Source organism: Rana temporaria, chromosome 3 (genome assembly GCF_905171775.1).
Source record: "Rana temporaria chromosome 3, aRanTem1.1, whole genome shotgun sequence".
Taxonomy (NCBI): Eukaryota; Metazoa; Chordata; class Amphibia; order Anura; family Ranidae; genus Rana; species Rana temporaria.
In genome coordinates, this window is record NC_053491.1 from 289,908,147 (window position 1) to 289,930,149 (window position 22,003).

Genomic DNA, 22,003 nt, shown 5'->3' on the forward strand with positions numbered 1-22,003 from the left:
ATCTGTATCCAAGCAAGGCACAGTAACAGAGTATCCATATCCAGGAAAACGGCAATCACAAAAGTAATCAATATTCAGACGAGGGTCAGTAAAAGAAGCAACCCAGAGTCAAGGCAAAGCAATGTACAGGGGCCAGGCAGCAAATGTTATCACAAGCCCAGAGTCCGCTGCAAGGGACTTGTGATGTTCAAAAAGGGCACCACAGTACCACCAGAAAAACAGAGCAGAGGAGGTGGAAAAGGAGGTGCTGATCTGCTGCTTGGAAATGGAGACCCCTCCTGCTTTCAGACAGTGAGAGTGGAGGGGCTTTGCACACACAGTCCAGAAATGGAAATCAGCAAAATGGCAGGCTGTGGAAAGACTGCAATGGGCACAGAAGCAACTTCAGAAATCATAGGAGTCCACCTAGAACTCCTAAAACCTGTTAAAGAGCGCTGCAAAGTGTTGTGCCTTAAGGATCCTTTTATGTCACAGCGTGTCTACAAAACATGGTCTTTTTCATTGGATATCAGGCTGATGCTCATAGACATGTTTGGGTTGGTATTGGCACAGTTAGGAGTCCATGTTTTCATGGCCCTGAACGCATCGGGTTAGTAACCTATTTTGGTTGGTACTGTATATACCTCAATTTGGTTCTCTGACTTCTGCTAATACTTTTACAGCATTTTTGGTATTGTCATATGCAGCCTCAAATTTTTCAACTTTGTTTTGAGAGCAGAGTAATTTAGGTCAAGTGTCAAATTGTTTTACAATTACCATTATGATGATTTTGTGAATACCTAGTAATGTCAACAACTTCAATTATACCACGCTACTTCCAATCTTCTTGCCTGAATTTCGGAAAAATCTCAAATACCAGTAAAACTAAAACCTAATTCTCACTGGTAGAAGCAGCAGAAGCAAAGAGCAGAGGAAATAACAGGAGGGACTTCATATGCTAAATCTTAAAGCTGAAATTTATTCTGCTTATATTTTGCTTCCCTGCCCCCCTTCATCAACATTATACTTCATTTTCTAACCTCCATATTCATTACATACCCTATTGTAGACCATCACTAGGCCTCTGTTTCTATATGCTATGCAGGAAGCTCATTGCTGGTGAGAGGTGCTGGCATGGTGCAATACATACAGTATCTCACAAAAGTGAGCACACCCCTCACATTTTTGTAAATATTTTATTATATATTTTCATGTGACAACACTGAAGAAATTACACTTTGCTACAGTGTCCAATTTGGAAATTTTCACTTAGGGGTGTACTAACTTTTGTTGCCAGCGGTTTAGACATTAATGGCTGCGTGTTGAGTTATTTTGAGGGGACAGCAAATTTACACTGTTATACAAGCTGTACACTCACTACTTTACATTGTAGCAACTGCCTCAGTACTCCTTCCAAGGAGTAGGCTTGCTCTTGCTCTTGGGAGGAGTTAGGCTAAATTAAATTAAAAATATAAACTGATGATTGCATATCAGAAGAGTAGGCATTCCTTGGCAGACTGCTTTTACATGTAGGTAATGCTCACAAGTGATGATGTGATTCTGAGCCTTCAAGGGGAAGGACAGGGGCAGTCAGGCTTGGAAGGAAAGGATGAGATGATGTTGGATGCCTTCCACACAGAAAATGAGGCTGACTCTATATGATATGCTGTAGCTTCTTATGTACACTGTGAGAAGTTCATAGTGTGCAGTTAAATCAGAGTAAGCAATTTAATGCAGGAGATGAGTCTGTATAACTGCGTAAGGCTGTACCAAGGCTGGAGTTCAGAAGAGGTTTATAATCCCTTTTTTTAATCGGTATGCCATTGTGGAGATTTCCTATCACTTTCTGTCCATATCCAAAACATGAAGTAAAGCCCTATACACACGGCCCAGATTTTTGTCAGGAATCCTGATGAGATTCCTGGCAAGATTCTCTTGCCGGCTGAGTGTACAGACGTACGATGAATGGCACAAACGTGGTGACATCATCGACTACAACGAGCATGCGCTCTTCACATTCGATGCCGTCGCCGCCATCTTGCTTCACCCTACCTATGCCTTGGAAACTACCGTGCATGCGTCAAAGTAATTTTGAGTATGCACAGGTTTCCACGGAGACAGGTAAGTATACAGACGCTCGGGTTTCTCGGCAGGAAAACACTGCCCAGAATCACAACAAGAAAATAGAGAGCAGGTTCTCTATTTTTCTCATCTAGATTCTGGGCAGTTTTCTTTACGAGGAACCTCAAAGCCTCGTACACACGCTCGGTATAATCAGCAAAAAAACTCTGCCAGCAGTTTTCTTGCTGTTTCTTGCCGAGAAAACCGTGCGTGTGTATGAGGCTTGAGAGGAAGTCCGTCCAAAATGAGGGAATCGCAGTATGTCACTAGGACAATCAGAACTAGTATCCCTATTGGAAGATTTCCCTCTATAAGTGTTCTGATGTCAACCCAAAATTCTGGATGACAATGGTAAACAGAACACATAGAGAGGGTGAATCTCCTTAAGAGGGGCACAGACAGCAATGAAAACTGACAGGTGTTCCAATGCCTCACCACTCTATCCAAAACTAAAAAGAAAAAGTTATATACAACTTAGTAACACTTTAATATCAGAGCTGCAATGGCAAGAATCACCTTTCCCCCATTTTGTGATGCTGTTACCCTCCAGCCAAAAGGCACGCTTACATTTTCTGAAGAGATACACTTGCTGCACTTGCTTGCAACCTGTTTTTTTTATTGGAATAGAAGAGTTCATGCAATTAACATATAAACTGTCAATTGTGGCTAGATGATCTATGAGGAGCCCCAGTTATAATTATGCCAATTACATCATGCTGCAATATATCACTAAAATATTACCCATGATTACAAACATGCAAGACATTAATGGATACTGTGGTGGGGATCCCAGTTGGTTGTTGGTTTGCTGGCAGCAATTAACCCATTGAGCTGAAGCCATTAATCAAGATTTTCTGGAAAGCTGTCTTTGCCTAAAGGGTTTGGCAGCCTACAGTATAGCGTGTTCTAATAAGCAGGTATATTTGACCTTGAAAATAACATAAAACCAGTCCTTATTTCTGGCAGCCATATTTTAAAGGACATGTTATATGACTTTTGTTTCTTTCTTTTTTTAATAGGAGTAATTTGCATGATTAAAATAATCAGAGAATAGGGTTTTTGGCTTATTTAGTAATCAACAAGACCTAGACACTCAACTACGGATTGCCATGCCATTTTTAAGCAAAGTCATGTGTAATCAAGATCAGCCCTGATTGAAGTCTTAGCTAGGTTCCTACATTTTTCTTAATAGGCTTTGTATTTAAAAAAAGCAATATATAATATGAGCTAGATTCACAAAGACTTTACTTTGGCGTATCTTTTAATACGCCGCGTAAGTTGAAAGATGCACCATCGTATCTATGCGCGCTATTCAGGGAACTAGATACGCCTGAATTTGTGCTTCATCTGACCGACGTAAGTCTTAGTACGCTGTCGTATCTAGGGTGCATATTTACGCTGGCCGCTAGGGGCGCTTCCGTAGATTTACGCGTAGAATATGTAAATGAGGTAGATAAGCTGATTCACGAACGTACTTGTGCCCGCTACGCCGTTTACGTAAGGCTTACGTCCGGCGTAACGTTACCCCTGCTATATGAGGCGCAGCCAATGTTAAGGTATGGACGTCGGAACAGCCGTCAAATTTTACGTTGTTTACGTAAGTGGTACGTGAATGGGGCTGTGCGTAGGTTACGTTCACGTCGAAAGCATTGAGCCGACGTTTCTTAGGGAGTATTTGCGACGTGATTCTGAGCATGCGCGCGCATGCGCCATACGAACGGCCATTCATCCACTACCTTCCACATTTGAATTAGGCGGGCTTACGCCGGCACATTTACACTACGCCGGCGCTACGTACCGCGAGAGATCTTTCAGAATACTGTTCTGGGCTCCCTGTTTTACGTCGGCGTAGCGCATATGAGATGCGCTACGCCGGCCAAAAGATGCACTGAGCTACCTGAATCTAGCTCATAATCTTTTGATGGAAACAAAAAGTTGCTAGATGGATCTGTAAGATTCATAATGGTTAAATGGTAGTTTGATCCTGCAGCAAAAAACAGAATCTATCTACAACCACAAACCTAATTTTCAAAGAATATTTGAACAATGCATATTTGATGTAGCAGTGGACAGCACACATCTACATATGCTTTGATGAAAATAAGCGTATAACATGAAAACTGATTGTTACTTTTAGCCTAGGTAAAAATATATTGATTTGGGATCATCCTATTGTAATCCTCCGTACAATAAAAACCAAAACTGAGATGAAAGGGCAACTAGCAGACTGACAGTAAGGCCCTGTACACACGAGAGGATCCATCCGCTGAAAAATCTCAGCGGATCGATTTCCAGCAGATAAAAATTTGTAGACATGCTTACAAATCTATCCGCTGGAATCGGCACCAGCGGATCGATCCGGTGGTCTGTACAGACTCACCGGATCGATCCGTCCGAACCCATCCCTCGCATGCGTCGTAATGATTCGACGCATGCGTGGATATCCTTATATGACAGCGTCGCGCACGTCGCCGCATCATCATCGCGGCGACGGCGCGACACGTCACCGCGATGGGAATTCGGCACGGATTTCGATCCGATGGTGTGTACACTCCATCGGATTAAAATCCGCAGAGGATTTATCCGCGGATACGGTCCGGCGGACCGTATCCGCGGATCAATCCTATTGTGTGTACCAGGCCTGAGAGTGAGGGTCAGTAGGAGCCAATCGTTGTACTGAATGCACATGTGAGGGCAAGGAACATTTTAAAAGGGGGTGAGAAGAGTGAGCAGAGGGATGAGCTCATCAGTTTGCTGCTGTTTCTTTACTGCCCAGTCATAGCCTGGGAACAAGGAGTTGAGCTAATTAAATTCATTAACTGCAGGTCACCTGCTACGTTCCATTGCCTGATAAAGCTGTGTAAATCTCGGGACTGAGTAGATTGAAATACAAATTATTTAACCTGCAACTTCCTATGTGTGCCTTTGAACTGTCTATTTTACCTGGAATTCTGCTATGGATTCAATTCCCTGCATCAGGTGGAGAAAAGCACATCCGAATAGGTTCAGATGTATTATGGTATTTACATTGTTTGACTTCAAGAATATGCAACAGTGTCAAGATAAATGAAATTGGTCTTAGAAATAGGAGGCCCTAATACTACTATATAAAAATGTGAGCTAGTGTTTCAAATATTTATCTAATGAAAATCTCTTAACACTAGATGTAATTGTGTTACTCTGTCTATGAATGCATTAAAAAAATAATCATCAGTTTTAATTTAATACTCATAATTTTTTAGACTGACTGTGCGAGCAGAATGTCCAATGCATTTAGAAGATTTCCCAATGGATGCTCATGCCTGCCCCCTAAAGTTTGGAAGCTGTAAGTATTTTTGTGAGAAAGTAAATGCCTAGGTACATCATCAGTGATGACTGAATCAGGAGAATCGCATATTTATAAGCTTTGTGATTGTCCTGAAAATCAGATTTGTCTGCTGTGGAAGGAATCACGTGACTCAGGTAGTCAACAAATCATGATTTATAAATTGTTGAATCCTTGAAGACTGAATTTGCATACATATAGTAAGGTGAATAAAAAAATATTTATCATCAATGATACTGTATTTTAATATCACATAAAAAAAAAAAAACAACAAAGAAATGGCTAAAAGTATAAAAATTTGTAGCAAACAGCCACACATTTCTCTTATCTGCAAATTAGCAGAACCCAAAAGACCAGTTTGATCATCACTTTACATTTACATCAATTTAAATTCAACCACCAGGCAAGGGTTGTGGGGATGAGGCCCTTGTCCCCATCTACATGGGGACATCCTCCCCATGTTGAGGGCATGTGGCCTTGTACGGTTCAGGAGGGGGGAGCGCGCTCTCATCCCCCCTCTTTTCCTGCAGCATGCCAGGTTACGGTTTTTTGGTTGGTTGTTTTTTTCAATTACTTCTATGTGTATTCCCGGGACCCGACAATTTATTATAGCTGCGAGTAGTTTTAAATTACTCTTTTTCCTTTAGAAATGTCCTTTTGTGCAAGCACGGGAAACATGCGCTACTTTACAGGTATACTCTAGACACCCCCAGGTACGATATTTAAAGGAATATTTCACTTTTATTGTTTCACTTTAAGCATTATTAAAATCACTGCTCCTGAAAAAAATGCAGTTTTTAAAACTTGTTTTGTATTGATACATGTCCCCTGGGTCAGGACCCGGGGTCCCCAAACACTTTTTATGACAATAACTTGCATATTAACCTTTAAAATTAGCACTTTTGATTTTTCATGTTCGTGTCCCAAAGACTTTAACGGTGTTCGAACAAATTTTTTGCCTGTTCGGGGGTGTTTGGCTCATCCCTACTGGTAAGATCACCAGGAGAAAATAAAGAGGAAAAACTAGTGAGACCAATACATATAAGGACTGGTAAACTACATTATGTTACATTTTTGCTCATGAGATTATATACGCTATATTGGGTGCACAAAAATGTGCACAAATATAAAGACACAAATGCTGTCTTAGTCTTGCGAATGTCATGAAGCTATGTAGACTTTCACCATGTCAATACTGGGCACTTTCACCTCCCTTCGGGCTAGGCCAATTTTCAGCTTTCAATGCTCTCGCACTTTGAATGTCAATTGCGCAGTCATGCAACACTGTACCCATATGACATTAAAAAAAAAAAAAAAAAAACACGAAAATAAAGCTTTCTTTTGATGGTATTTACAGGCTAAGTTTACTTTTTTTTTTTTTTTTTTCTAATCTAGTTCCTCTATGTACCAATATACCATTAAAGGGGTTGTAAAGGTTTGTTTTTTATTTTCTAAATGGGTTCCTTTAAGCTAATGCAATGTTGGTTCACTTACCTTTTCCTTCGATTTCCCTTCTAAATGTTTTTTTCCTTGTCTGAATTTCTCACTTCTTGTTCCTTCTCAGTAAGCTTGCCCCCATCATCCAAGCCGTTCTGGCTGGGGGTTAGTCAGCATGCTCGTCCCCTCCCATTTAGAAAATAAAAAACAAACCTTTACAACCGCTTTAATGTTCCTAGGTTGCAGAAAAATATAAGCTTTCTTTGATTTTGAGAACAATGCCTTCCCTCAGCCCTTGCTACATGTCTTAGAAAGCTTCAGAGACACCCTGGTATAGATTTGAGATGGAGAAATCAGTAAGCCACAGTAAGGAGTTTACCAGATGACCTCATTAGCACACACCCTTCACCTATCCTCCTAGACCCCTTTCACACTGAGGAATTTTTTCAGGCGGTACAGTGCTAAAAATAGCGCTGCTATACCGCCTGAAAAACTCTTTCACTGCCTACTCAATGTGAAAGCCCGAGGGCTTTCACACTGAGGCGATGCACTGGCGGGAGAAAAAAAAAATCTCCTGTCAGCAGCATCTTTGGAGCGCTGAGAGGAGAGACATTTTAAACAATGGGAAACCGTGGCAATACCGCCCGCAATGCGCCTCTGCAGAGGCGCATTGCGGGCGGTATTAACCCTTTATCAGCCACTAGCGGGGGTTAATACCGCACCGATATCGGCCGATTCCCGCGGCAATCCCGGCGGTATAGCGCCGCTATTTTTAGCGGCGCTATACCGCCAACGCGGCTCCCGCTCCAATGTGAAAGGGGCCTAAGGCTGGCCTAACACTATACAGTTTTCTTTAGATTCACCCTCAACTATGTAGTTCAACAGCCTGCCTGATTGCATGCACATTAAAAAAAAGTGTTTAGGTTTGACCTATTATATTGTTTTGGTAAATCTAAAGGAAAATTTAATAAAACAAAAGTATAATGTATGGCCAGCTTAACCCCCCTGGCGGTGTTCCCGAGTCTGACTCGGGGTGAGATTTTCATACCAAAAGCGGTAACCCCGAGTCAGACTCGGGCTTGCCTCGCTGCAGCAGCAGACAAAGTTACTTACCTTGTCCCTGGATCCAGCGATGTCACCGCGCTGTGTGAGCGAGCGGGACCTCGCTCGATTCACACAGCGTCGTCCTGTGCCGCCGATCTCCGTTCCCTGCGACGTTACGACGCACGGGAGCGGAGAACGGCGCCAAATTCAAAAACGTAAACAAACACATTACATACAGTATACTGTAATCTTATAGATTACAGTACTGTATGTAAAAAATACACACCCCCCTTGTCCCTAGTGGTGTGTCCAGTGCCCTACATGTTCTTTTATAAAATAAAAACTGTTCTTTCTCCCTGCAAACTGTAGATTGTCCATAAGCAACCAAAAGTGTCCCTTTATGTCAAAAATGGTTTTAGATCAGCTAGAAAACAGCGATAATAAATTATAATCACTTGCAGAATTGTGCGATAGAGATTTGTGGGGAAATTCGTCATAAAAAAAATAATAATGACAGCGACAATTCTGCAACTGAGCAAATTTCAATGATTTTGAGTTGATTACATTATTGAATCATTTTTATTATAATTATATTATTACTTGTTATAATTATTTATAATTATTTATTATATTATAATTTATAATTTTGTTTTTAAAAAAATTTCATACCCGGGATGCCTACTAGTCTCTTGTTTGGTCAGATTTAAGTGAGTTATTCCTAAAAATTACAGACCTACAGTATAAAACACCAAATTTCCTTGCAAATAATGGTACCGCTTTCAGCATCTTTTTTCTGAAAGAATCATACCGCCAGGGAGGTTAAGGTTTCAGAGCATCCCAGACATTTCTCCATGCATGCATTTGCCTGGTTTCTACCATAAAAAAGTGCAGCGCTAGATGAACGATAATCAAAAATTATTCATTAATCATTTAAGCCCCAGACCATTTTGCTGGTCAAAGACCAGGCCACTTTTTGCGATTCAGCACTGCGTCGCTTTAACTGACAATTGCACGGTCATGCGACGTGGCTCCCAAACAAAATTGGCTTCCTTTTTTTCCCACAATTAAAGCTTTCTTTTGGTGGTATTTGATCACCTCTGCGGTTTTAATTTTTTGTGATATAAACAAAAATAGAGCGACAATTTTGAAAAAAAAACAATATTTTTTACTTTTTACTATAATAAATATCCCCCAAATATATATATAAAAAAAACATTTCCTCAGTTTAGGCCTATACATATTTTTCTACGCATTTTTGGTAAAAAATTGCAATAAGCGTTTATTGATCGGTTTGCGCAAAAGTTATAGCGTCTACAAAATAGGGGATAGTTTTATGGCATTTTTATTATTATTTTTTTTACTAGTAATGTCGGCGATCAGCGATTTTTATTGCGACATTATGGCGGACACATTGGACACTTTTGACACATTTTTGGGGCCATTGTAATTTTTACAGCGATCAGTGCTATAAAAATGCACTGATTACTGTAAAAATGACACTGGCAGTGAAGGGGTTAACCATTAGGTGGCACTGTAGGGGTTAAGTGCTTCCTAGGGAGTGCTTCTAACTGTAGGGGGGATGGGCAGTGTGTGCCAGGACAGTGAATTGTCGAGTCCCGACAATACAGATAAAAGTCATTGAAAAAAAAACAGCATGGGTTCCCCCTTAGTCCATTGCCAGGCCCTTTGGGTCTGGTATGAATATAAAATAAAAATAAAATGCGTGGGGGTCCCCCCAAATTCCATATCAGGCCCTTCAGGTCTGATATGGATATTAAGGGGAACCCTGTGCCATTTTTTTTAAATGGCGTGGGGTTCCGCCAAAAATCCATACCAAACCCTTATCCAAACACACAACCTGGCAGGCTGCAGGAAAAGAGAGGGGACAAGAGAGCCCCTCCCTGAACCGTACCGGGCCACATGCCCTCAACATGGGGAGAAGGTCCCCATGTTGATGGGGACAAGGGCCTCGTCCCCACAACCCTTACCCAGTGGTTGTAGGGGTCTGCGGGAGGGGGGCTTATCGGAATCTGGAAGCCTCCTTTAACAAAGGGGAACTCCAGATCCCGGCCCCCCTATGTGAATTGGTAATGCCTACCATTTCACCCAAAAAAATAAAAAATGTGTCCAAATGTTAAAAACCACAGGAGACAGGAGACAAGTCCTTTATTAAAAAGAAAAAAAGAAAAAAAAAGTTTCAACAATGTAATCCAGTCTCGAGCAATGCAGAAACCCCTCCCCTGCTACGAACGATACCGCCTCCATAGGAGGCACCTGGCCGAATGACGCTCTCCCGGTGTGACAGTTTTTTTTATAGCTGAGGGCGGGGCCACCCGTCAAATGCACGGGTGACCCCGCCTTCTCTCTGGTGCAAGGAGAAAGCCCAGGGTTACCAAATGACGTGTACGGGTGACCCCACCCCCTCTGGCACAACGCAGGTTTCCCGTGACCTTTTTTTGTATTGCTACATGTCCCCTGAAGCCAGACCCAGGTCCCCAAATACTTTTTATGACAATAACTTGCATATTAGCCTTTAAAATGAGCACTTTTGATTTTTAATGTTCGTGTCCCATAGACTTTAATGGTGTTCGTGTGTTCGAACAAATTTTTTGCCTGTTCGCATGTTCTGCTGTGAACCGAACCAGGGGGGTGTTCAGCTCATCCCTAGTAAACATCCCTAGTAAGCATGCATCCTACCAGTTATCACGGCAGAGGTGCACTTGGTGGATTCATCCAAACAATCACTTTCTTTGGATGATACTTCAAGGATTTTCTTCTGTTTGCTCGTCACTGGTCATTCATTTGTTCAAGCACTATATGTACTATTGTTAAATTAATATTTTTCGGTTATCATTCATTTAGCAGGGCGATTTATTTCTCTGTATGTTTTTGCACAATTGGTTCTGTTGTGATATTGCAAGTGGCTTTTATTTTAAATATGTTTTACTATTTGCCTGGCTTCCCCAGTGTCCCTTCAGACAGGCTCAGGCTGCATGCTAAACTCCCTGGGAGCAGAGAGATTGGATATATGATGTATCCTCCAATTATATTGTTACATATTTTACTTTTTTTTTTCAATTTTTTACTTAAAAAATAAATAAAAAATTCTTACACACTGTGACCAGAGCAGCACAGTGTTACCATAGTACTACTCTGGGGCAGTGAGCAGGATTTTTTTTTACACATTATTTTTACACATTATGATTGCATTATACCAAAATTGGTACAAAATGTATTCATTCAGTGCTTACCATTGTGGTTAGTTATGATTGGGCCAATCACAGAGATCAACACAATTATACACAATGAATGGCATGAATCAAAGCCATTTACTGTGTACAATTGTCATGTGATCTGCTGTGATTGGTCACAGCGATCACATGATAACAGCAGTAGCCGGTACATAGTAACACTGTACTACTCTAGGGCAGTGATCAGGATTTATTTTTTTCTCTTTTAATCTTTTATTATTGAAATATCAAAATTCCTATAGAAACTATAAATTGAACAAACCAGACATTCAAAAACAATCAAGACATGGGTATCTATAATTTAAACATATACACGATTAAGGACTCAATGTGGTAAAAACAGAGGGCCAGATTCACAGAAGAAATACGCTGGAGTATCTACTGATACTCCGGCGTATTTTCAAATTTGCTGCGTCGTATCTTAAGTTGTGATTCACAAACAAGATACAACGGCATTTGGCTAAGATCCAACAGGCTTACGGCTTCGTACGCCTTCGGATCTTAGGCTGCAATACTTCAGCCGCCGCTGGGTGGAGTTTGCGTTGTTTTCCAGCGTCGGGTATGCAAATGAGCTTTTACGGCGATCCACGAAGGTACTCGCGTGCGTTACGTCGTCGCAAGTCGTTTTTTCCCGTCGCAAAGTTAAGCCTGCTTTTTAATGGCTTAACTTTAGACCAGCCATGTTAAAGTATGGCCGTCATTCCCGGGTCAAATTAAAAAAAAAAAAATTTCCTATGACGTTCGGGAATACGTTACGCACGTTCCTGTTCAAACAATACGTCAGGGCGCCGTATTTTCGTGCAAAGCACGGCGGGAAATTTCCTAACGGAGCATGTGCAGAACGTTCAGCGCGGGAGCGCGCCTAATTTAAATGGTACCCGCCCCATTTGAATTAGGCGGGCTTGCGCCGGACAGCTTTACGTTACACCGCCGTAAGTTTACACGCAAGTGCTTGGTGAATCAGGCACTTGCGCTGAAAACTTGTGGCGGTGTAACGTAAAGACGATACGTTACGCCGCCGCAATTCTGTATGAATCTGGCCCAGAATATCGGGATTACACAGAATGGATTGTTTAAAACAAGCATATTTGAGAGATATACAGTACATGTATTCTGACTTCTGTATTATTTGGGTTTACAACCTATGATATAGTAAATATCTGCTAGCTAGGTGAAACAAGTTACCAAAAATTAAATAAACCTTACAAGGGGGACAACAGCAAGATACACATTCACTAAAAAACTATGATTAATATGAAAATACCCAACATATTAAAGTATTGGAAGGGACTACTTGACCCCACCTCCCAGACAGGACTGGGAGCAGCATTGTGGAAACACCCCTCAGTCCCCAGATCCTCCTGAGTAAGGTTAGATTTCCCAAGATATAGCCCTTGTCATGCTGTGTTGTGATGCCCTCACGAGATAAAGAAAATCAGAAGAAACGATAGAGAGCAGGGACTAGGATGTTCCGTAAAGAAAGGAAGTGAAGAAAAGGCACAGGAAGAGAGGTAGCAAATAAAATAGTGTGGAGGCCATCTATGAGGCAAGGAATACAGGATAAAGAGGGGTATGGGTGTTAAAAACCTATAGTTCCCATATCATTTTGAAGACCTGGACCTTATCCTGGAGTATGTCAACTAATTTTTCTTGTTCCATAATCCAGGAAATTTTCCATTTAGCATTTGCCAGTGAGACCAAAGACTTTTTCAGGATTTTTCAATAGTAATTTAGGCTCCTAGAAGCATAAAAACAACAAATGCCTGAGTATATTTGGACAGATTCTCGACTTTATGATTAAGGAGAGCTATCTTGGGGTTTTTGTGGAAGGGTTGCACCCATGCATCATTTTGAAAATGTTGTTCCAGAAACCTTTAATGCGGGGGCAGGACCATCATATGTGGAATAGGGAGCCCAAAAGAGTGCAACCTCGGAAACACACAGGGGAGAAATCTGGGTATATTTTAGCTAGGGGGTGGGAACACAATACCACTGTTTAAAAAAGTTTACAATGGCCTCCATTAAGGAGATGTTCATCATTCCCCTGAATGAGCATTGAAAGAATTGATACTACATATCAGTGCCGATCCTGACCTCCCTGGGGCCCTAAGCAAAATGACATGGCACATTAAAAATGAGAAGCGGGGGGCACTGACGACAGTGACATGTCACATTAAAGAAAGTTGAGAAGCGGGGGGAGGGGGTTTTCTGCTGTCGGAAATAACTCAGCCAGCGAGTTTAGAAGCGGGGCGAAAATGACTTCTCACCAGGTGGGGCCTCTAGTAATTTGGGGGGCCCTTCGCAGCTTTGCGGGGCCCTAAGCGGCTTGCATAGTGAGCCTATAGGGAGGATCGGCCCTGCTACATATCCTGAGCCCACTCTTCCTCCTGCTCAGAGGAGATCCTGGTATGCCAGTGATTACCTAGGTGTCTCTTATAATTATTATTGCTACTAAATCTGCAATAAAATATTTCTGACTAGAAGAATGAATCACTATTTATAGCTAGTTCTGTGGAGGCAACAGATTGATAAAGCATTTACTGATCATAATATTTTTTTTATGTTTGAACGCAGATGCTTACACAAGGGCTGAAGTCGTGTATACCTGGACCCGAGAACCAGCACAGTCTGTTGTCGTTGCTGAAGATGGCTCTCGGTTAAATCAATACGATCTGCTGGGTCTAAATGTGGCATCTGGAATTGTTCAATCTAGCACAGGTTTGTGAATATTTGTGCTTTGCCTTCACATATTGTATGCTTTACATCCTATTAACTTCCCTTGTCTCAAGCAATAGAAGCTGACTTCAGCAGCAGATGAGTTGCTATGGCAACAGGAGAAAATCTAATGATCAATTATTGTCCAATACTATCATTTTCAGGCTTAGTTAATCCTGGTAATGATGCCCTTTTCAACATCTGAAGCAAAACAAAAAGGGCAGATTATAAATAGTAAGGAAAGAAGGAGAATTTGGGTCTGTTTAGATTGCCAGAAATAATTGTCTTTTATTTGAAATTTGAAATTGTTTTTAGAAATGGGCATATAATTCTGTCGCAGCAGTTTTATTGGCAGGTGAAACAAGCATGTGACAGCCAGCCTTCATTATCATAAATAACAAAAGTATATTTCAAGGGGATGCAGCCTAATGTACTGTGAAAACCAAAACAAACCGGAGCCCTAATTCATATCTTTGTATCATCTTTGGATGACCTTGAATATGTCACCTTGTCTCTCTTAGTCTCCGGCAGTGAAAACAACTGGTAAGCTCTATTGAACAGGAACATTGTGGCTGGTTAATAAAAGCTGAGAAAAAAAATGTTGCCCTTAGCAACAAGCAGCTTAGGGTGAGCTGTTGTTTTTCTAAAATAGAAAAAAAAATAGGAAATAAGGAAAAAAGAAATACGATGATAGTTCCTATGACAACGCAGACTTTTTTTTTACTTTTTTTTTATTATCAGGCAAGCATGTATATTTTATCAAACTGACAGCATTGGAACTCTTTTTAATTCCACACAGTCAACAACACTCAGGGTAGATGTGAACCTGACTAATTACTGTGTTGAAGAGCAGTTCTTAAAGGGGTATTATTTTCACCTCACCCTGCTCCCTTGCCAGCATTAACATCTTAGCCTAGTCTTTTTCTGTTTTCGGGATGTTCAGCTATCTTGGTTGGCTAGGCTGGAGCGATGCAATGCAAGTACATGTGCATGGGAATTCACTCATTCCGACTTCAAGGTATACTGAAAAAGTACACTGAGCTGTGCATGTGCAGCTTACTGTTTATTCTAAATAAGATTGTGAAAAGGCAGGTGAGTTTATTCTCTGATCAAGCCCATCAGGGTGAAATGCATTATAGGGGGAGTGGCCACAGGCAGGCACTCTTATCTAGCCAGTCAAGTGCAATAACCACCTATGGTGCTAGGCCATCAATGTGCAGCTTCTCCTTGTTTATGTTGTGCCAGGAAAGGGTCCTGAAAACCAGTACCTGATGGACTGCAGACTGGAGAATTTAATGGAGCTTAAAGTGGCGCTTACATTACTGATTTTCAACACACAATAGGATACCAAGGATGCTTTCAAACAGACCACCCACAGTATATTCACATCATTTGACAATAAATGCTGTTATGGCAGCAGCTAGCTGCCATAACCCTGGTATCTTTTTGTACTGTGGGCGATTCTCTTTCAGATAAAAGTGATCCCAGCAACGGATTCACCACAAGATCACTTTTAGTCGTGGCGGGAGGTGCCTCCCCCTCCTGTCGCTTCCCGGTGGTCTCCGAGCTTACTATTTTTAAACAGGAGAGCTTTTCCAGAATGGCTTGTGCAATCACTTAATTTAATTCAATACACCAGAACTGTCATGTAATTAACCTCATATAATAGAGTGGATTGTGTTTGCATTTGTGTAGTGTTGACAAGTCATGTGAATTGTGTAAAACGCGTCAACCTTGCTTTCTTCTTCCTTCTTGCCTGTACCAATCCAGTTGCTTTTATAAATTTTCAGTAAAGGAATTTAATAATTATTTTTGTGTGGGTGTGAAGCAGATCTGAACTTCTCCGCTTTTGCTCTTCGAGCTTACCGGAACATGCTTGTGCGCAGAAGCGATTTTTAAGTACTATAGTTTGTTGCCATTCCGAGAGCAATTTTAAAGCATGACATGTTAGGTATCTGTTTACTCAGAGTAACATTATCTTTCACGTTACACAAAAAAAATTGAGCTAACTTTACTGTTGTGTTTTAATTTCCCCAAAAATTGTGTTTGAAAGACCACTGTGAAAATACGGTGTTACATAAAATATTGCAACAATCGTATTTTTGGTCTCTAAAGACTCTGCTAAAAAATATATATATAATTTTTGGGGGTTCTAAGCAATTTTCTAGCAAAAAATACAAATTTAAACTTGTAAAAAAAAAGTTCCAGAAAGGCCTGGTCTTAACCCCTCTAATAGCCAGCTCCATTGTCTCTGAAATGAACCAAATTACTTGCTTTATTTTTTTTGAACTAGTGATATCAGGGTCTATATTTCAAATCCTATCATTGGCACTTTATTGAGTCATTCACACATATAGCACCTATTAGAGAAAAGCTTGCTCAGGATTTAATAAAAAACAAAAAACTCAATGAAGGTACTGTGCAACAGGTCTCCACTTTGTGGGAGGCACAAACGCATTCTTCTCTGGTCAATGCATTACAGCAAGAACCTGTCTGAAGTGAGAATCCAATCTCTGTAAAACCTACTTATGGAATCTCAACTTTGGCCTTCCCAACATTGGCTCACCTGTGCATGGTTACCACACTTTGAAATCAAATAAAAGCTTTAGATATTAACAAAATAGCCAAGTTTTATGAATAGTCCAGTAAGCATCTCTGAATGTTCAGAAAGCAAAGATACCGGACAGGTGCACTTCTTAAAGTCCTCTTTATTGAAGCTTCATGTGACAGGTGGTTAACAGATGGAACAGGGGACAAAGAGATGTGTTTCATGCAAATATTAGCGCTTAGTCATTACCTCTCAGTATGTTAGTGAATAAGCTCCACCGTTTCAGTCCCTACATGATTTTCTCTTTTAACATCATGGAACTCCAACATATTACCCCCAGGCTATGCCTAAAACTTTTGGGAACTTTTATCACAAAATGTACACTTGCTTAGCCCCAAACACCTTCATTTTAAACAGGGGGGTTTGACAAATTGTTTTCCTCTAAACCCTGCCATTTTTATAGAGGAGCTTAGAGGCTATCAATTAACTCCTGCTACATAAGTCCCCCGGGCCCGAATGGTCTGCCATACTCCTACTATAAATCCTTTCTCCCAATTTTAGCTCCCCACTTGATAGCTTTATACTGGTCCTTACCTAAATGTGAAATCCCCCACACACCCATAAAAAACCCAGCCATCCCAGACAATTACAGGCCTATATCCCTAGTCAAGTCTGACTATAAAAATGTTATGGAAATCCTGGCAAATACTGGCAGGTTAACCAAATTAATTGCCAAACTCATAAATAAAGATCAGGTTGGATTTTTCCTGGCCAGGCACGTGGGAGGACAACACCTGACAGACTATAGATTTGATTGAAGTACTAATTAGCACTAAGCCACCTGCCCTCACCCTGAACTTAGACTATCAAATAACTTTCACCTAGTTAGGTTGTACTTACATGTTTGCCCCCCTCTTCTGTTGGATTTAAAGGTCCCTTTTTACACCTTGAAAGCTCTGTATTCCCACCCTACATCCCAAGTGTCTCATTCATTCCAGATGAGCAATGGAACCAGACAAGGGTGCCCACTATCACCCTTACTGTTTATTTACTGTTCAGAACCCTTAGACCCTTTCACACTGAAGCAGTTTGCAGGCTGTATTGCGCTAAAAATAGCGCCTGCAAACCATCCCTTAACAGCTGCTGATGTTTCTCCTGTGTGAAAGTTGGAGGTCTTTCACACAGGAGAGGTGCACTGGCAGGATGAAAAAAAAGTCCTGCTAGCCGCATCTTTGGAGCGGTGTGTATACCGCTTCTTTACCGCTCCCGTCTATTAAAATCAATGGGACAGCGTGGCTATACCGCCGGCAATGCGCCTCTGCAGAGGCACATTGTGGATGGTTTTAACCCTTTCTCGACCGCTAACGTGGGGTAAAACCGTCCCGCTGTGGGGCGAATAGCGCTGCAAAATTAGAAAAGGGGCCTAAGGCGAATAGCGCCGCAAAATAGCAATGGGCAGGAGTGGTGAAAGAGCGGTATACAAAGCGCTCCTTCACTGCTCCGAAGATGTGGTTAGCAGGACTTTTTTTCCATCCTGCCAGCACACCGCTCCAGTGTGAAAACCCTCAGGCCGCTGTTTCAGGTCGGTTTGCAGGTGCTATTTTTAGCGCAATAGCGCTTGCAAACCACCCCAGTGTGAAAGGGGTCTTAGCGAAAGCTGTAAGACGAAGATAATACAAGATCTCTTTATTTATGGATGTCAGTTTATTAACTCTGACAGACCCTTACACCTCTCTTTCTATCATGCATAAGTTACTATCTACTTTTGGGGCTCTATCTGGCTACACAATTAACACTTCCAAGACAGAAGCTGTACCTGTTAATATCCCCACCGCCTCATAACTCTCCAGCAAACCTACCTGTACCAATAATGCCCCTACACCCTCACAAACTTGAGTATCTACATAACACCTTCTTATCAAACAATGTATAATGTTAACTACACCCACCTCCCTCCCCATTCCAAGAAATAGCTTGCACATTGAAACAATAGAATTCTTATCATATCTTCCTATTTGGGAGAGGAAATGTGCTCAAGATGTAAATGCTACCTAAGCTGTTGTATCTCTTTTAAATGCCCCCAGTACCAATTTCTATATCTCAGCTCTTCAGAGGTAGTTTACCAACTTTATTTGGCATAACAAATTCCACCATACAGCAAGTTCAGTCTTTATCTGTTTTAAATCCTGCGGGGGCTTGGATGCATCACACTACTATGCAATGCATCTATGTGCTATCATTTCTTGTGCTCAATTTTCTGTGGAGTCTCATTTATATATGTGTAAGTGGGAGCACATTCTTCATCATACTATCCCCTTAAATCAATTGGAGAAAATATAATACTCCTTATGCTGTGTGGTGCAGAGAGAGACTACCTATAAAGTCTAATTCCCTGTACACACCGATGGGATAAAATCCGATGGAATTTTCCATCGGAATTCCGCTCAAGCTGTCTTGCATACACACTGTCAGACCAAATTCCGACCGTCCAAAACGCGGTGACCTAAAACACTACGACGATCCGAGGAAAATGAAGTTCAATGCTTCTGAGCATGCGTCGACTTGATTCTGAGCATGCGTGTTTTTTCTCCGTCAGAGTTCCACACAGACGATCGGAATTTCCGATAGGATTTTTTTCCATCGGAAAAAATAAAACATGTTCTATTTCTAAACTCTGATGGAAAAAAAGTCAGATGGGGCCCAAACACGGTCGGAATATCCAATGAAAAAATTCCGTCTAACTTTTTTAATCGGAAATTCCGATCGTGTGTACAAGGCATTAGGGTTTGTGTGCCAAAACATTGAGATGCTGCATTTTCATGACCCAATGATATGGGGGATCTGATGGAGATGCAGCTGTGAGCTAGGTTCATTATATCATATCCTATGGCAGTGCTTCAGTAATCAGCATTTTTGGGTATCCATTATGCACATTCTTCATAAGGTACTTGATATTCCCTTCTAATTAGGGATGAGCCGAACACCCCCCCCCCCGTTCGGTTCGCACCAGAACCTGCGAACAGACCAAAAGTTTGTGTGAACTTTAGAACCCCATCAAAGTCTATGGGATTTGAACGTTTGAAATCTAAAGTGCTAATTTTAAGGGCTAATATGCAAGTAATAGTCCTAAAAAGTGTTTGGGGACCCGGGTCCTGCTCCTGGGGACATGTATCAATACAAAAAAAAGTTTTAAAAACAGCAGTTTTTTCGGGAGCAGTGATTTTAAATGACTTTTTATACTTCAGAAATTACACTTTGTGCAGGGACTGTTCTAAGCACGGGAAACAAGCGCTGCTTTACAGGCATACTTTACACACCCCCTAGGTACGAAATGTAATGGAATATTTCACTTTTATTGTTTCACTTTTTTTTTTTTTTACTTATCTTCTACCTTCTATTGCACTACACAATCCATTCTTTATTCTTTGTAATAAAAAGTCACAATTTGTATTGTAATTGTTCAAATAAATATAAACAATAACAATCTGATTAAGTATTTCTTGCAACTGGCACTGTTTCTCCACCAGTCTGTGTATGGGAACAATGCTATCAGGCAATTTATACAACCGCCTCATTGAATAGGTTATAAAAGGAGAGGCACCTGTTAGTATTGCAACCCATCCATAGCTGTGCGCACAGGGTGTGCTGGATGTGCCTGGGCATACCCTAATTACCCCTTGCCTATGAACATTAAAACTATGTGTGCTGGCGGGAATATGGGAAAGATCTCCCTCTTACCGTCTCTATCATAAGACAAGTGCTTATGGATTTTTTTTTCACTGTGGCAGCAGAGAGATCAATGTGCTGGGGCCATATATATGTAGACACACATGTATGTGTGTTTGAGCTTTAGGGTGCACATCTTGTTGCAATAGGCTGTGCACACCTATGAACTCATCCAGACTACTTTTTTTAGGTTTTCAAATCATTTTTCAAGTTTGTTATTTCAGTTATGTATAGACGAGGACACAGACCTAGCAAGTAGCAAAACTTTATGCACATCCATGCTTCTCCCTCTCTTTTATTTAATAACATTATATGTTCTACTGTTTTGGGAGGTGTATGTAAACAGACACTCTAGAGTGGAACAATAACAATGTCCCTCATGTGACGCAACATCTACATTATAATGATGGCTTCTAGCTGGCTTTGAAGAATGCACACACTTGTGGGTTCAGAACTAGTGCACATTGGATGCAGATTTCTCCGCATACCCTTCGCACAGCAGGAGATTGTGACCGGCTCTCTATAGAGCTGGTTCACACATCTCCGCAGCGGCTCTGTTGTGAATTGCGTTACTTGGGCTGAAATCAGACCTGAAACGGTGAATGGAGCCCTACTGAAATCCTGCTGTGAGCCGCTGCATGCTGAGGTGTGAACCCATCCTGAATTTAGAGGACAAATGTTCTAGTAATAGAATCTTCTGTATTTTTGTTAGATACTGATCAACCAATCCATTAAGCATTAAAGGTAACCCAGCACCATAAAGCGTATGTGGAAATTTCAATGCTCAGTTTTGAATTATTATATCTGTGCAGACTTCAACCTAACATTTTAACCTTTAGGCTCCATGCACACTGAAGCTAAAAAAAACGCCAGTAGCTTTGCAGGGAGCCTTTCAACGTTTTTTTACCATTTTTGCAAAAGCTTTAATCAGCGTTTTTCAGTGTAGCTTTTTTTTTTTTTTTTTACTTTTTTTTCAATGGATAAAAAAAACGCTAAAAAAAGCTGGCGCCAGAGTTTTTTGGAGTTGTGCGTTTTTTCCCGCCGAAAAACAGCACATTGAACGCAAATTTCGGGTGTTCAGAAAAAAGCCAATAAACTCCAAAGCTCATTAACACTAAAAAACGCCCAGGTGTGCATGGGCACATAGGCTAACATAGAGTTCAGTTTATGCGCTTTAAAAAAAAAAAAAAAAAGCCAATAAATTACAGTTTATCAGCTTCAGTGTGCATGGAGCCTAAGTCTTATGCCATCTAAGAATTGCTACCTTTTAACTTGCCTATCTTACACACTTTTTTCTCATTTATGCATGTGCCTAACATTAGCAAATAACATAACAAATAGCAATTCTTGCACCTGACTCGAAAAACAAAAAAACATCTGGCTTCTTTTCTTAATTAATTAATTTATTTTTACACTAATCGGTTGTTGAATGGTGAGGCCCCTTGACATCTAAATGCTCTTTTTCTTGTGAGTTCTACAGTTTTGGTTGAACTTTAAATAAATACATAACTGTATGTGATAAATTGAGATCTACTTTATTGGTGGCTTGTTGATAGGTGAAAAACACGTTGGGAAGAAACTTTGCTCACTAAAGTACATTAGATTGAGATACAGTAACCTGTAACATTTTTCATGACTTCCACCTTTGGCACCAATCTTCTTATACTACAGATTTTATGTAACTCCAGCATTTTCTACTGGCTGGTGGTCATGAAATATGTGTTTCTGTTGCCATTTACAATTCTGCTCACAGTGCATATCTTTCCTGCTCAACAGACCATGCAGCATTTTCCAGTGTGAGCAGCATTCACATAAAAGTGACTAAGTCAATGGCAGCCACATTTACACCTGACAGAT

General features: G+C 40.9%; 1 protein-coding gene across 2 annotated transcripts in view; it reads left to right on the top strand.

The window, feature by feature from the left end:
- The window catches only part of GABRA1 (gamma-aminobutyric acid type A receptor subunit alpha1), a 254,921-nt gene that overhangs the window by 137,692 nt on the left and 95,226 nt on the right, over positions 1–22,003 (top strand). For both annotated transcript variants that reach the window (XM_040344730.1, XM_040344729.1), the window contains exons 6-7: positions 5,343–5,425; positions 13,732–13,875. In XM_040344730.1, coding sequence (XP_040200664.1) covers positions 5,343–5,425; positions 13,732–13,875 — 227 coding nt within the window. The remainder of the gene's footprint in view (positions 1–5,342; positions 5,426–13,731; positions 13,876–22,003) is intronic.